Below are 17966 nucleotides of genomic sequence, written 5' to 3'. Positions count from 1 at the left end.
GCGTAGATTGAAATTGGTATGAAATAAGTGTGCAATAGAAGCCCTTTCATTTTGAGCATAATTCAAATCTCCCAATAAAGCGATCTTGACCTGTAATAGCTTTTTTGAGTTCTTGGAAAAGAACTGAATTATTTGAAGTTGTTGCTTTCTTTGGTGGTCAATAAACAAAACAAATGAATAAATTGTTTCTGAGCTGTGTAATGCACCAGTCATTTGTAACCACGCCCCCCCCAGGTTCGGGGAATAGCGGGGACTTTGACTTTCAGTTCAGCCAAGCCCGGGCAAAATCTCCGCTCTGCGGGAACGATCTGCTTAACCCCCGCCTAATGCCCCCTACCCAAGGGACCTTAGATAAGGCCAATTTCCCGCTTTATTTGGCGTGAAGACAAAACCACCACAGTCACCTGGCACTGCGGGGCCACCTGGAAGGTAAAAACACGGCCCATTTCCCCGGCTATCCCCGGTATACCCCCGGACCTGGGGGGGGGGGGGGTGGTTACAATTGACTGGTGCATATTGGCACACTCAATACCTGCAACACCATGAATTTTTAGCATTTGCAGTAAAAACAGTAAACGCACAGATCAAACCTAAATTAACTGTAAGCAGTCTATTGAGTAACCCTACCTATGCTTTAACCTACTTTCTACGTCTATTTTTAGACTTGGATTTAATAAACAAACGACTATATTGCACAGTTTTGTTTAAATGCAGTTGAATACAGACCGACAGGCTATACAAAGCTGATGCACAATAATTTCACGTTTAGATGGCAATAATAATACTCACTATACACATAGACGTTGAAGTCAGTCGCTTGCATAGTCCTTGTTTTGTTCTGTAAATCTTCGTGACAGCATGTGTAGGACTCCTGTCAATAGAAAGAATTTTAATAGAACGAAAATAATAACAGCAACAAAATTTCGAATTTACTACAAATTAAGATATTTATAGCTTAATAACTGACCGAAATAATTTTTCAACTGTATGTGCTTCTACATAACGTTTTCAAAATATCAGAATAAGATACCAAAATCAGCGAAATTCAAAATAAAGAACAAGCTAAATTCGTTCGAAAGTTCTATTGTAAGAAGTCACTCACCGAAACTTGCCGGCCGATGATTGGACAATGCTTGGAACGATGTGTATTCATACATCATTTGAAACATATCAATAAAATTCCTTGAATCGCATAGTACTTGTTTGCGAATTATGTATGAAAGTCAATTATCTTGACGCGCTAGCCGCGTCTATATCCCACTTGTTGTTTTCCTAGCCAAGAATGACAGATCCCAGCGCAAAGTATTATATTCGCGAATGGCAAGAGAACGGAGAGATACTAAAAGGCTGACCTAAGGGCTGAACAATAGATATAGAGGAAAAGAATGACCAAAAAAAAAATGAATGAACATATTTTGATATATATTTTTTTGTTTTTAAAGTTTTATGGGTTGCCGAGTTTTGAAATTTATTTAATGTACGCGGTGTGGCCTAGATGTAGATTGATACTGTTATATCTACAAATGATAAAAACGTCATCTATCTTTTAATAAATAAACGCTCATATAATTATAAAAATATTTATAATAAATCAGTTATAATACATTCAATATTACAAGGAAATCAAAATAACCCATTCAAATTATTTCAACAGAAATAATTCAATTTCCATTTTTCTGGTCAGCGTTTTCCCTCTTCATTTATATGGTCAGCTCTCGGGTCAGCCTTTTAGCACAGGACAACGCGCACCTACTAAGATAGTTCCAAAATGGCGATGTTTTGTTGAAAGAAGCCGATCTGAATAAGTTTTTCATGAAACACAAGTGTCATAAGAGAAAGGTATAACCTACCAACAATTCATGTGTAACCATTGTGTTTTTATTTAACAATGCACTGTTAAATATTGTGGAATTACAGTCGAAGAATATATTTTACAATATGAATCAGCCGCCTTTGGGCGCTACTTGACTCGCGTACTTATGAATAGCGGACAAAAGGTCTATTTTATTTGGCCGTGCACTTCCGTTTAAAACTGGTTCTTTAACGCTTCTGTTTGAGGTATGAAGCCGGGGACCAAACAGTCCGTTTATTAGATCATAAAAGCAACAATGTCACAAGTAATAAAGAAATACATAGACAAAGATTAGCAAACTATACTTAAAGTATCTATTAAATTCACTTAAGGTTTTCTATAAAGTCATTCAAAATTGATAGTTGATATTTTTTGTTCGTAGGTATGTTTCTTAAGCAATCAGATCACAATATAAATAAGTCAAATTATTTATGGGCTTCATTCTCCGGGCCAATAGGCCAAAGTCTGGCATATCTAAACTACCCTCGTGTAATGTTTTCCATAATTGTTGTGCGCTTTATTTTGTCTCTTTTTCCGTTCCATAGAAATTCGAAGATCATTGAGTTAATTGTCTCAATAATGAAATCAGGTGTAACTATATTTTGGGCTAAGTATACTAATTTTGGGAAATGCAGTAGTTGTACGAGTATAACAGTTATCTTCCCAAAAAGGTGAGGTTTCGTTAACTCCATGAATAAATAAGTTGTTTACATTTTTCTTTTTTTTCATCCCACCTTAAATTTACACATTTAACTTAATCATTACCAAAGAAAACACCAAGGGATTTTATATAATCAGTTGTAACACTAATACCATGAATCAATTTGATACTTTTGAATTTGGATTTACCTATCCAAAGACCATGTCTTTTTGTTCGGTTAAGTTTAAGACCTGAATATTTTCCATAGGTATATATTATTTCTAGAACAATAGGGATTTCATTTTGGTTTTTAAGAAATAATGTCGTATCATCAGCAAGCTGTGTATTTTTTTATATGTGTTTCCTGTATCTTTATATCTTCAAACATTTCACAACTTTTTAATTTTATTGATAGAACTTCAACAACTATAATAAAAAGTAAAGTAGAAAGAGGACATCCTGGACGGACTCCACGATGTAGATAAAATGAGGTGGATTACCATCCATTATTTGAAATTTTTGATGTAATATTGCAATAAAGGGTTTTGACTCATTTGAGAAAATAATCTTTAAAGCCAAATTTAGTCAAAATATTAAGCATGGGCCATTCAGCTGTGTCAAAGGCTTTTTTAAATCTAAAAATAGCATTGCTCCTTCTTGATTGAGAATATCAGTATAATCTATTACGTCATCTATTAATCTAATATTAAAACATATATTTCTATGTTTTATAAACCCTTGCTGAAGAAGGCTTATAATACTCAGACGAACCTATTGAAGGCGATTTGCTAGAATTTTTGCTGCGAGTTTATAATCTATGTTTAAAAGAGATATCGGACGCCAATTCTCAAAATTTTCTTGATCGTCTTTTTATGCAGCAATGGACACAATCCTTGTGTCTAAGTAAAAGACAGTTCACGTTTATTGTAACTTTCATTTAGTGCCAAAACTACTAAATTACCAATAATATCCCAAAAGGCTCTATAAAATTCAAAAGTGAGACCATAGAGGCTAGGGCCTTTGTTAAGCTTCATGTCATTTAGAGCTGCTGTTGCTTTTTGGTGTGTTATTTAACCTTCGCATTTGTCGGCTAAATCAGATTTTAGAGTAGACTCTATGTTGATACTATTCAAATAATGCTCACATTCTAGATTATCATTTAAAACACTTGTTTATAGATCATTGTTAAACTTCTGCGTTTAATATTTCCTCAGTTCGAAAGATTTTGTCATCGTTTATTTTTAAGGAACTTAAAACATTTCTTCTAGATTCAGAAATATTTTAGCATTAGTTTAACCCTTTTAAATTAAGTCAACGTATTTCACACCCGCGGCTTTGTGTTTATATATATATATAATTATTTCTGACTCAATTGAGTTAATTTGGCGTTTAGTGTCTTCATTTTGATTTTGAGTATCGTACAGTAGTTTGAGGGTTTTTTCTAATATATTTAAATGGTTATGCTGTCTTCCTGAAAATTGTTTAGAGAACTCTATTGTTTTTTCCTTAAATAGCTATATGGTCTGTTGTTTGTATGATTGCAGATCGGATGTCAGTTGAGAATATTTGTGGCGTATCGTCGATGATTCAAAAATCTATTCTACTTCTTTCATTATAATAATTTTGTCTCCATGTAAACTGGCTTTTATTTGTTTGAAATCTTCTCCCAATATCACACAAATTATACGTTTTTATCATATTTGTTAAGCTTTAAATAAAAAATCGAAACCAGGGATGTGCAATATATACTTTAAACGACATGTAAGTTGTTTTAATAGCAACAATAGTGTACCTAAGATGCAAAAAACACCAGTATCATATTGAACTGCGTGTCGGTTTTTAATAAATTATATCGATATAGGGTTGTGCATTATGCATGACACAATAACAACAACTCTATATTGACCGAGCGTAAGTTCCACAATAAGCGTATTAACAAACAATATTAACGGACTTATATCAAACATAAGATATACCTAGCTATGCTATACAACAATCAATATGATGCAACATAGATAGATAATGCGTATAGATAAATCATATAAAATCACAATCGTGTCAGTCGTCGCCATATAGTGTGGTCCAAGAAAGAAAACAATTATTTTTTCTTCTTTGACATTTTGCCATTTTTGTTGTGTGATCCGTCGTGCATGACTTCTACAGGTATGGGAGGTCTCTCCGGTGCATGGCTTACTTTTCCTTTGTTTGGAGTTGCGTTATTGTTCCCTTAATACCATTCTATAACCTCCTATAGAAAACAACAAATAAATACTTTTCATTGGTATCATTTTGGCAGTCTCAGTGAAGCGATTTTGGAAACCGATACACATATACAGCATAAACTTGCAACATGAGCAAAGTATGCCTTATTAACAACATGCATGACAAAATGGAGCTTCACTGGCCGAGGAAAAACTGAGATAAAACCCTTCTCCTGAGGAAAATTTAGAAACCTCTGCCCGTTTCAGATTTACATAATTTGTCTTGTACCACTAGATGTCGGGCCTCATCACCCGTAAACTCCTTAATAATTATGTATAAAAAACATATCATTAATAAGATTCATGTATACGTACTATATCAAGTTATACAAGTGTCAATTTTAACGCTTCGTATAACAAATAGATCATTTATAAACAAACAGGAAACATTGATCATTTGCTTTTAAAATTTAACAATCAATTGTTTCGATGGTTCCTAGCGCTAAATACCTTTACATTCATATGCGCACAAAATATTCGTGCGTAAAAATCACTCATGCTTAGCCACCAGGCTGTTATTCCATAACAAATAAGAGAAAATAATTTTCTTCTAATTCGTTTTACTAAAATGCAGAAAAATAACATCTGCACTCGACATATTTATAAAGCGATCAATTGAGAGTAGACCTCTACGGCTATCTTTCCCATTTCTCGAGAATTTTGGTTTGTTTAGACTGGTTTCTGGTGTGCACCCTCTGTTAACCTGATCGGTGTCTTGTGGCTTTTGGGGGCTGTTGCCCTGACTTTGCAACCTTGAGTCTGATTCGGAATCCGATTCTTTTTCAGTTTCGGAGCCAGAATCAGAGTCATTCAAATCACAGTCTGTTTGCTTATGGCCAATCTTTGCAGTCTATGTTTAACTGATAATAAGATATATCTTCAGATTCGTATTAATTGATAAGAGCAGTCATTAATTATTTTTGTTCAACATCTGTTGTCATACATGCAAGACCCTTGGAGAATTTAAAAGTGTAAACACATTTCCTGTTTTGTTCTGTTGTAGTTTAATGTAAAACATTTTGACATGTATTGCACCCTCAAGAGACTTTTGGATACTTTGTTCTAAACATAATAATGAATTAGTCATACATAGGTTTAAATATGGGCGGGTTATTTCTTATTCAAATTTTATCTTCGCATAAACAAGAGATACTACGACGGTTTGTGGTATTCGTCTCATCATGGGCGCAGGTGAAACGGGTGGGTCTTTTTTGTTACTTATTACCAGAAAAAAGGCAATCTAAAGAAAGAATCTGAAACACGTTATCATATTATACACAATTTCATTCAACTCATCCATGAAATATGTTAGCAAGATCGCCAAATTTACAGTTCTCATTGAATAAAATAAGAAATACGACGACTCGTGATTGATTGTATTAATCTAGAAGGAAGGAGTTTGGAAAACACCATGGATATGCTTCACTTTTTTCCCTGAACTACGTGAAGCAAAATAGACAGGTAACCATTGGAAAATTGACGAATTATTTACGTTTTATTAATCTAATAGTTGTTTTAGTTTTTATATGATAATGCGACAAAAATGAAGAAATACTATTTTTAAAAAACTAAACGTCAACATTTTAATGCCGATATGTCCATGTTTACCTTTCAGATGCTTGACCCGGTTTAACACACATAATGTTTTGACAGCGTCCATTGTCAAGTATTGAAATTAAAATACACTCAGATACAAGAAGGTATCAACCATCGTTCAACAACATTTAAATGGGATAATACAAATTAAACTACAGGGACAAGCACAACAGGAAAGCATGTAACTCTTATCAGGTCAAAGCAAACAAACAAGGCAATCATCTGGAGACCCTCAACCTTGTCTTAAAATCAAACACAGATAGCATAATGATTAAATTGCTTTAAATATACAATTTAAGTTGGATTGAAGATGCTTAGTCCGAGGTGTATTTCCTGGTTCTTTGAACAGCAACTCAACGAGGCAATCGTGTGCCAGGGAATATAACTACAAAAAGAAAGTAGATGCTTTTTGATCCAAAACCTGATAAAATCTTCTTTTGTATTTTTAACTCCTTACTTTCCCAAAACATGTCACAAAGAATGTATGTTTTACTAATCAAAAGATCGTTCTTCAAATCTAAATAAAACATGAACTTTTGAAACGTTTTGATTATTGACCTTCCCCACCCACTTTTGCACTGTGACCCGTCCTTAAGAAATAAAATGTAATGCTACGACCATAGCTTAAAATTCATGGTTTTCATGCTTTTGGAAAGTATCTTAAAATACTGAATTAATCAGTTGACAGAGCTAAGTCAACATAAATAACTTGATTGACTTCTTAATGATGGAGCTGCTGTACATCAACCAAACGGAATTCACATTTGTACGATCGAGGTACACCTTAAGACGGTTATGATATAGATACTGGAAGAACAACTCGTCAGGATTCGCCATCTTTGTGAGGTCGTGCAGGACAAACTCCACATAGCTCGTAGTTACAAGTATGTGAATCTTTGTTTGATCAACGCCGTGTGGTGGAGGTTCTGCATCAGCCCATCGATATGTGTTTGGTTTGAAAGTAGCATCGATATTAATAATCGTGAACGAATGTTACCGTTAACGGATTTCCTGTGTTGCACACACAGAATTTGATTTTGTCACTTTAAAGAAACTTAATCCTGCAAAAAACCCATTTATAATCGATGACGAACCCCTGCGCTTGTATATTTTTTCCCGGAAATTTCAAAATAAGAACATTTTTATACTAAAACGCTATAACTGGTTATAAAATGTCACAGTGCAGGAATGATAAAATACTACATATTTTTGAGAGATTTAAGTACCCCTTGTTTGACACTTAAGATAACATAACATAATATTAAACGTCTGTATTCTAAAGTGCATTACACTAACTGCAAAGCAACACTGATTTATTATGTTATACAACCTTCAACAGCATGTATGGATAGAAAGTAATACTACTGAACAAGTATTAAACCACATAAGTTACAAAGTAATAAGCAATGTGAAAATATAAATGAAGTCGGTTGAACGTAACCGCTATGTATTCGACAAAGTGACCTTATTAACAAACTTCTAATTTTTAAACAACATGAAGATGGAAGTACAAAGAGATGACTTTGCGACTGATCGAGGTGGTTATATAATGTGACACGTTGCTTATGTACACAATTTGTAATTTGTTCAGTTAGAAAAAATGGGTGTGAATCGAATAACATCACAGAGTAGTTTAATTATTTTAGTTGCCTTATGAAATGTTAGCATATTGTAGGCAATGTACGTACTACGGATTAAAGGCTAACATAATAAAACGACCGAAACTCAAATGAGCTACAACGTTATGCTATAAAATAAACATCACCCGAAAAGGCTTGATGAAGATTAGTCTTTATTTGTGGTCTTTTTTAATTATTAAGTCGTTTGAAAAATCAAAAATAAATGCTTACTTTGTTAATATTCATAGCGCGGAATGCCTATCGAATGCATATTGATTAGCCTGTATGCAACTGCGACCTTCGAAATAACTTAATAATAAATCAAACTAATGTATTGAAATTGTGCGTTTGTTTTCGTTTCTACAAGAAATTTGGCATTTGTACTCTGTTTAATTGAATTTTGGTGGTCAGAGCTCTTCTTAATGATAAAATATGAATCTGTCTAAGAATCTCATTGGCAGAGGCATGATCCTGATGGCTAAGTGTTACGATAGCTTATCAATTCAATAATTGACCTATTTGTATCACATTTCCTCTATTGTATAAATGCTGTACAAAGGGATACTATTTTTCAGCTTGAATACTTTAATCATGTGAACACAAAAGAAGGGTCTCGGTTACGTGTACATAATTATAGCTCGGCAATATGTTTTTTTAGAATAACTAAAATAATTATTCTTTATATCTTAAAAAGAATGAATACAATTGTGTTTTATGACGACTCGTCACATATCATTTGAATATAGATGATAATGCAACAAGGATATGCCTCTGAAATCACTGAAAGACACCTGGCAACATGGACATGTAACCTTTCGGCAATTGACGGATATTTAAGGTTTTACGAATCACATAGGCGCATCAAGTGCATGTATAATAATGCACAAGGATATGCCTCTGAAATCACTGAAAGACACCTGGCAACATGGACATGTAACCTTTCGGCAATTGAAGGATATTTAAGGTTTTACGAATCACATAGGCGCATCAAGTGCATGTATAATAATGCACAAGGGCGAACAAATTGTACCTTTAAAGTTTTTGATAGTAATGTTTATGATAAACTGGGCCCTTCACCTGTGTTTCTGATGTGTAAATATTTCTGTCTTAAAACTGAAAAACAATTTTAAAATACTTACAAAACAACATCTGAATGCCGACATTCATGTTTCAGATGCCTGAAGGTTTAACACACATAATGTTTTGATATTTACAACATTTCCTTGTCAACTTTAGGTAAAACAATATATTAATTATAGATGGCAGAAAGCTGAATTTCTCAATCGTCATGCATCAACAGTTTTGTGTGATAAAAACGGGAGAAACACAATGGCACTACAGGGACAAGAACAGCAGGAATTCATGTTATAATTATCGTGTAAGACGACTTAAGAAACCAAGCATACATACAAGGCACTCATTAGGAGATCCTTAACGATGTCCTTAGAACAACAAAGATAGCATTAAGATTAAATAGTGTTATCAATACAATTTAAAAGTTGAAAGCTTCAACAGTCGAGCGCTTGCTCAATCAAACCATGAATAAAGCAAAAAAGCTCACATAACATCAGCGGCCAACTTTATTTTTCACAAATCCGAGATTAGTATAAAAGGTTGAATTGAAGATTCTCAGTCCGAGGTGGCCGTCCCTGGTTCTATTGAACAGCAACTCCTCGAGGCAATCGTATGCCAGTGGATGGAACTCCTGATGTAACTTGTTAACGAATAGTTGATGAGTATCCTTCAAGGGAGGGAGGTCGCGGGCCCCGTTCACGCAAACGCCGCGCACCCGCTTCCCATGACATTTCCGTTCTCCCCAGTTCTTGTAACGGGCAAGGAATGGCTTAATTTCTTCGTCTATCTCCGGTATGCCTTCAAAAAGGATGTATTGATTGAATGACCCATTCAGACAATTTAACAATTCTGCAAATTTAAACAATATAATGTAGACGAGACATGTAGCCACTCTCCCAATGAAACAAACAATTCTTAAGACTAATGAATCTTCAAGGAACAACTATGTAGTAAAAACATCAATGAACACCAGGTTTAAAAGCACGATAGGAGAGTTATCCAACGTACATACAACGTTGACAGATCACTCATGCATCAACCTATTTTAATCGATAAATGAAACTTGAATTGATGTAATTTTTATTGAAACTACCACGGAACTAAATTGTTGCATTCTATAAGCGAGATATGTGCATCAAGTCATAGTTAATTAGAATAACTTAAGGAATGAGTTTTAACATGCATCTGTATTTCAGGAGTAAACTGCTTTTGGATGGATATCAGTGTGTGTATAATCCAAAACCCAATTCACACATACGACCAGTATAGCTGCCGTCGCCGAAATGTTTAAAGCGCGCAACGAATGGCTTAGGGCGCTGTTACTTAGATCGATGGCTCCTGTTTCCGGGAAACATTGGAAAGCATTGACCAGTTTGTAGGAAAGCGAAAGTAAAAGTCAAATTGAAAATTATAAAGATAATAAAGCAATCTACTTTACTACAGGGCAAAATTGGGAGGACATGAGTAATAGGAAATTGACGAGTACAATTTTTGAATCCTGGTTCCTGATCATCAATTTCCCATGGGAACACGGGTACCCGTGTATACATTCCATCCCAAAAACTTATTTTTGCATCCGGGTATCCGCCTTAACCTACCCATCACAATGTAACTTTAAAGACATGTAACTTATAGATGGCTAGATGCTGGTATATATAGAGATAGTTGTAATATTACGAGGGGCACACAAAATATAATTTTGTAGTTCTTTGATTTTAAAATATCCATTTAATGGCAAATTATCAACACACAATTCGAGCGTGTCTGTAAAAAACACATGTAGTTTTAATGATTGAGTTTTTACATTAGAAAGAAATGAAGCAAAGCTCATCGGTGGCTAGCTAGTTGATAAAACTACAAGTCTTAACTTTCTGAATGCCCCTTGTTTGATAATGGAACTGTTGCACATCATCAACGGATTTCACCTTTGTATGATCCCGGTACTCCTAAGGACGGATTATGATTGAGCGTCGAGAAGAAGGTCTCGTCAGGAACCGCCGTCTTTCGGGTCCAGTTTAGTAAGTTAGCGGCAATAGGGTCGTGAAGCACGAAATCCACATAGCCACGACTTGCAATTATGTGAACGGAACCCTTTGTTGGAACAATGCCGTGTGGTGGAGGTCCTGCATTGGCCCATCGATTTGTGTTGGCTCTGAACGTAGCATAGATATTAATTAGCGAAGCAATTGATAACACAAAACAAGTCCGTTCCAGTTGAAAACTTACTTTCTTTAAATACGCTCAACACATTGTACATGTGAATAGTGGTAGACATTATATTAAAATATAATTATAATATAAAAAACAATAAAGCATAATATATTTGGATTTCAAAAGACATAAGATACAATTAACCATAATAAGTTATGGCCGAACTACTCATCTTTAAAATATTAAGTTATATATTAGATATGAATTTGCTTGTTTGTATTAGCTTTTTATAATCATTCTTACACATTATGTTTTGGAAAATATTATATTGATAACATTTTTATAAATAGATTGTCAATATTTTCTTCTTTCATTTGCGAAATGGGTGCATTTCAGAATGTAATTAAATTCTTCGCCAATGTCGATTAGTTACATCAAATATATTTTCGGTCATTTCTTTGAATACCATGCAAGCGACCCGTCTCTAGGGGCAAATAATTATTGCAAAGTCTGAAATTTATGAGCAGCTGGATAAACTTTTATGGAATTATACCATAAAAATCTTCAAACTTATGATCCGTTTAGTAAATCCTATAATTGTAACAATTTGGAGACTCATTTACAGTATTGTTCCAAGATTGCTTGTATTGATCATTTAACGAATTTTCAACAAGATTCAACAAATATTTCTTTTTACCGTAGAAATACTGGTTTTGCATATAAAACTAAGTCCACAATCATAAAAAAATATTCTTAACATTGTCTAGCCACAGATAATGCGTATTATTTCTAATTGACTCATTATATAGTAGTTTATACAATATCGACGATAAGTAGTAGTTATTGTGAGTAGGTTTATACCAGAATCCTATCATTCGTTTTTTAATAACAATACTGAGTGGGAATCTACCTAAGTCACCATATAGCATAACATGAGGTGTGCCTTTCTTTACTTTTAAAATATCCTTCATACAATCAGTTTGATTTTTTTTGCTATGGTTTTTCTATAGTTTCCAAACCACCACACTTCACAATCAAAAAAAAATTGGTGCAACAGTATTATCAAACAATTTCAAATGGCAATCAATTGGTTAATATAAATATCTTATTTTAACATGAAGACTAAATAAAGCTGTTCTCGCTTGATTAACAACATGTTTTTTGGCATTTGCAATTTTTTTTATTTTTTGAAAATATAATACCAAGGTATTTAAAAATTTCCACAACTTTAAACCTTTGACCTAACACCGTAATATTTTTTTACCTTTTAGCTCTATCACCTAATACTTATATTTTCGTTTTATCTATATTTATATCTAACTGCCACATTTTGCTTTAGTTAACACAGATTTCCATTGACAATATAAAATCGTTTTCATTTTTTGCAAAGATAACTGTATCATCAGGATATTAAAGTTCAAGAAATTTAAGATCAGGCGATAAATTTTCTCCTTGGCGTAAGCCTCTTCTACAGTTAAGAAATAAGAGTTGTTATTGTTCAACAATAGGCAATAACGCCGACTAGCCAAGTTTCTGGAATTACACCACAGTTAAGTATTTTATTAAATAGTTTAACATATATATCCATAAAGCGATTGCTTGTTGACTTAATAAAGTCTGAAATTTTATCTATGTCACTAGCTTTTCTATTCTTTAAGTTCTTAATTGACTTCATAATTTCTTCAGCAGTGATGATCTGATCGAGTTGATTAATATAGTCAATGTTTGGATTATTTACCTGAGGCGTATCTTCATTGATATTATCCGAAGAGTTTAGGTCTTTAAAAAAGTTATAGAATTCATTTTTATCAACTTCAACATTTTTGGTTTTATTATTAAACTATAAATGTATTTCCAATATTCCCTGGGCGATTTACTACTCATTTGTCTTATTTTCTTTTTAAATGACTGTCGGAAAATTATTACTGCGTTACGAATAACCTTTTTATATATTATGCTAGCATTTAACATTTTATTTTTATGAGTATTTGTCTTAAATGCAGAGTATCTGTTTTAACTTCTATGAAAATCAGCTCTAACTGCTTAAAAATTGTGGTTAAAACAATCTGTCATGTATGAATTTCTTTTTGTTAGTATTTGTTATATCATTGCTATTAACATAAAAACCAAACGTATTCTTAGCTGACTCGACATGTACCTCGCCAAGCATTGAAACTCTCCCGTTTATTATACGCTTATATCTAGTATGTTATTGTTGGAGCTTGTCCCGGGCAAACACGGCGCGTTGGTTCTCCCTGCGTAATTGGCGCAACAGCGGGTAGAGCGCCTTGAGTTCATCTTCGGTTTCCTTTTGAAACTGTTCATTGATGCCAAATCTAGACCCTTTCAGTTTATATCAAGAACGGCGCACTATTTCACGTTCTTTAAATAATGTCAATTTTGCCAAAATTGGTCGGGGGTCAAGCCCGCGTTGACTCTGATGCTTTGCAGGACCAATTCGATGCAAACGTTCAAACTAGATATCTTGAAGCTAAAGTTTGTTGCGTAGAAAATTGCACAATTCAAGCTCTGTATATCTCATCATATCGGCCGCCATTATATGTTGTTTGGAATCTTTCTGGAATATTTGTAAAAATAAGGTTATCACGCATGTTTCTGAACTTGAGGTCAATTATGTCTTCTTTCAATGACTTGTTTGGATCGCTTAAGCTATGGAGCGTAGTACTAAGTTCGTCATTTTCTTGTTGAAGAATCTTTATATTGGTATCGCTTTTGGATATTTTATTTGAGTTTTCGCTACACATTTTTGAGACATCGTCGTATTGGTTGCAAACAAATGAAACAGAGTCTTTTAGATCTGAAGTTGTTTTCTCTGATGCTTTGAGTCCTTCTTCAAAATCGGACATTTTTGCATCTAACCTATTGACAGTTGACTCGATTACATCAAGTTTATCAAGTTTATCGAGGTTGCCTTAGCCTGTTTCCAGTATTATAAGTTAACTCATCATTGCGTCGTATGCTACGGTTGATATGGACATCTTCTCCTTCGTACGGCTGGCTGACATGACGCATCCAGTGTCAAAGCTCCCCGTCCACTGATAAATCCGAACCGCTCGCTAATCTTGGTCGTTCGGTTTAACGGCTTGGAGTTGACGTTTTACCACGTTTCGGAGTTGACGTCTTCGCCACGACGGGGTTGTTAAACGCCATCTATCTGGAAACTACTGAGCAAAGCAATGCAAACAAAAGGAAAGAACACTATCACAGAGGATAAAAATACAAACAAAAAGACTATCAGAAAAAATACTACACAAAAAATATTTGTCGTGACATATTGACTCTATTTACTAGTACTTACCCGAGCTTATATATTAGAACTTTATAACTGTGCGAACTCGGTTTAACCTTAACAGCGTTATTGAATCGACTAAGCACATATTATATAAACTATAATCTAATGATCTAAGGGAAGTAAGCGGGTAACTGAGCTAGAACGGTCCACGTATATCATCCGTCCAAAGTTTTAATTTAATTGTGGTGACTATCTAGTCATCGAAAGAAAAACTGCAGCAAATATAATCGATTGGACAGAAATTGCATACAATGGTCTGCTCGAGTGACTCGGTGCGCAAATATGCTAACACTGCTTTGGCAGTCCGTATGTACGTATGGTGTAATCAATTACAATATCAAATAAATAATGGCGTCTGTCTACCTGTATAACCGGTATTGAATTTGACTTAGATGTTAAAGATATGATGAAGGTCAGATTAATCTTATTTGAACAGTTTTGAATTCCTAATTTCATTAGGAAATAAGTATACAATTTTGAAACAAAAAATTAGTGCCCAAACTATTATTTTAGGAGGAAATAAGTAAAAAAGTAGAGAGTAAAGAAACACGACTGACACGAAATCTTTCCCGCTTTATAAAAACATATTACGATGCTTATAATAGACTAGATAAAAACGCTCGCACATAACAATACGCGGATATGATAAAAATGAATGCCTGATTCCCCACTGCAGACCTGCGTCCAGTCGTACGCTCGCTCACGGCAGCAAACTGTTGTCTTTTTGTTATTTTTGTACAAAAATTGATCAGATAGTCATAGGAATGCTTATATATCACTACCATATATAGACCACTTTTTGAATCGAATGACATCACACACTATTTTAAAATGGACACATTTACTATGGGCACAATAGATATTGCTTGTTTTACGGAATAATGGTTTAACTTTGTAAGTGATCGACAGTCATGAGATAACATTTTGTCTTCAAAGGTGGTACAATGTAATGCTATAATATTAAAGTCGACGGAAAAGGCTTCATGAATAAAAGATAGCGTTCATGTGTAGCCTTGTAATTACTCGAGTCATTTAGACGATAAAATATAATTTGAAACTTTCTTATTCGTTTGATAGACTCTATACTAGCCAGTGCTATAAAAAAATCAGAATGACTATGATGCATTGCTTTCTTAATTTAAGGAAACAAAACAAACAAAACATCATGCGACAAAACAATAATTTAGCAAATGGCAGCAGCAAAATAGAGAACAGAAAATACGCCAGATTGCTAGCGGAACTATGAGATAATAACTTGGTGTATTTTCGCCTTTCCAATTGGTGCATTTTCTTTTTTCCAACCGCCACATGGCAGGGTTTTAAATCATCATCTGTTCGTTTTGGAGCAATTTCGTTTTTGTAGTCTTTTCGATTTACGGTAAAACTGCGATTGAGCATTTTTTGGTAAAATTAAAACTGACGAAAGGTTAAAGGAGTGCAGTCTACCAGACTGGTCACATATAGGGTCAGATATTTAACAAATCACCAGCCTTACTTTCCCATCAGAATGGGGCTGGACAAAGTTTAAAGATATATGGTTATTATTATGGTCAACGCTACCAGAAGCTCCTAAAGCATGCGAAGAATTGATTAAATGTAATTACAAGTCATCGTGCACTGGAAGGTGCAAATGCTTTAAAGCAATCTTGCTATGCATACAACTATGCTTCTGTGGTGTTAAATGGGCTGCTTCCTTCTAAATCTTTAAGAAACGTGAAGACGTGTAACATTGGCCTCTGGTAGGGCCTTACTTATTGAAAAGGCCCATATATTGGAAATCATATGTTTAAATGTTCATTCTATTAGTTGCTTTGCTTTTAAGATTTAAAATGTCAAATGAATATATTTTCTTTTTAAGCATAGAGTTAAGTTCATTCATGAATAAATAGTTAATAATGGCAGTTACATGCACATATTGTAAATTCAACAATTGTGGCTTTTCTTGGTGTATTATTTTGTATATAATTAAACGAATTGAAATATTGATATAATATATATATATATATATATATATATATATATATATATGTATAAAAATGCCTTAGTGATGGAAGGTGATATTACATAATTTAACAATAAGCCATCCAAAGCAAAAATACGTCATGTGGCGGTGCGAATATACGCCAAGTGTTAAGTGTTGCCCAGTGGAAACAGAACATTGGATAATTATCTCGTATATTCTTCAATTTGCATCATTATTGGAGCTTCAATTTCTGTAACAATATGTATGGACCTTTATAATCCATTATGAACAACAGATATTCTAATTAAACAACCAAAGCGATTTAATATTAGGGAAGTAGTTACGGTTAAGTTTGATTCGGATATTTCAAGTTCTGCTTTCATGTATTGAGACCAACCAAGTTAAGAGGACATACCTTTTAATAGTTCCTGCGATGTCGTTTGAACCATTGTACGCCTGCAGAATACGGACTAATTCGTTGTTGGTTTTGAGCGGAAACTCCTGACCGGTCAGGTTAATAAAATATTTCCATTTGGCACTACGGCTCCACAGATGCTCCATACAAAGTAATTCAGGTTCAAGCACGGACATTTGGCCCCATTGCACATCCACGCGTTCATCAAGCACGTGTACGTTGTCAAAACAGGCGGCCACGCGTGACATTGCGTCATACAAGTCATTATCACTTTTTGCGTCTATATGAAAGCAGTAAAGATTTTGAGGACGATATATTGCACGAAGTAATCGTTCGGCCTGTTCAATTGCAACAAACATGAGTATACTAAAAGCAATTGGAAATTCATTTTCCATTTCGTCGAGCGAATCAGTAATGTATCCTCTATCCAAAATAAACTTTGAACAATTTGAAGTCATTTTTATGTAATTATCTGATTGGAAAAAAGTCCGATTATCTGTAGAAGCAAGGCGCTCAGCTAGCGCTGTTTCATTTTCATCCCCGTCAAAGATTGCAGTGCAGTTAACCTGTTTTACCCTCCTGTCCTGAATGAAGTAAGACTGTCGGTCCAACAATATTGGGTGCACTGTTGGCAAAATGTGAAGCATTCCAGACACATTGGCCCTTCCCTCTTCGTCGAACGTGAACATGGAAGTACCAGACGAGTAGCGAATAAAGACCGAAAGATAGAACATAAATCCAAATATAGTTAAGAAAAGAAACCCATAAACATATGGTTTCAACGGGCGCATCATGCACGATGACTTGACTGTGGTTGTTCGTGCCATTGTGATGTCAAAGACTCCTGGACACGGTGGACACACCCCTAGTCTTTTATTTTAACGTAATTAGACAATAATGTTTCATAAACAATAAATGCTACGCAGAAGCTTTAATGAACTAATTGAAATGTGAATATTGTTAATGTGCTCATGCTCTGTGATCGGTATTGAACTCAACGGCGGTCTATAATTGCTTTGTGTAACATATGTCCGTTATCATAATTTTAATCTCGGCCATTAATTAGTTTAAACAAACAGTGA

General features: G+C 34.3%; 1 protein-coding gene across 1 annotated transcript; it reads right to left on the bottom strand.

Annotated features, from left to right (window-relative positions):
- Nucleotides 1-7719: 7719 nt before the first annotated feature.
- LOC128235066 (beta-1,3-galactosyl-O-glycosyl-glycoprotein beta-1,6-N-acetylglucosaminyltransferase-like) lies at nt 7720-17766 on the bottom strand. The gene is made up of 3 exons (XM_052949774.1): nt 16885-17766; nt 10968-11194; nt 7720-9840 (listed from the first exon to the last, which is right to left on the bottom strand). Exons 1-3 carry the CDS (start codon nt 17709-17711, stop codon nt 9536-9538), a joined length of 1359 nt encoding a protein of 452 aa, XP_052805734.1. The 5' UTR covers nt 17712-17766; the 3' UTR covers nt 7720-9535.
- Between the last annotated feature and the right edge of the window lie 200 nt (nt 17767-17966).

Source organism: Mya arenaria, chromosome 5 (assembly GCF_026914265.1).
Source record: "Mya arenaria isolate MELC-2E11 chromosome 5, ASM2691426v1".
Taxonomy (NCBI): domain Eukaryota; kingdom Metazoa; phylum Mollusca; class Bivalvia; order Myida; family Myidae; genus Mya; species Mya arenaria.
This window is presented reverse-complemented; position numbering and strand designations above follow the sequence as displayed.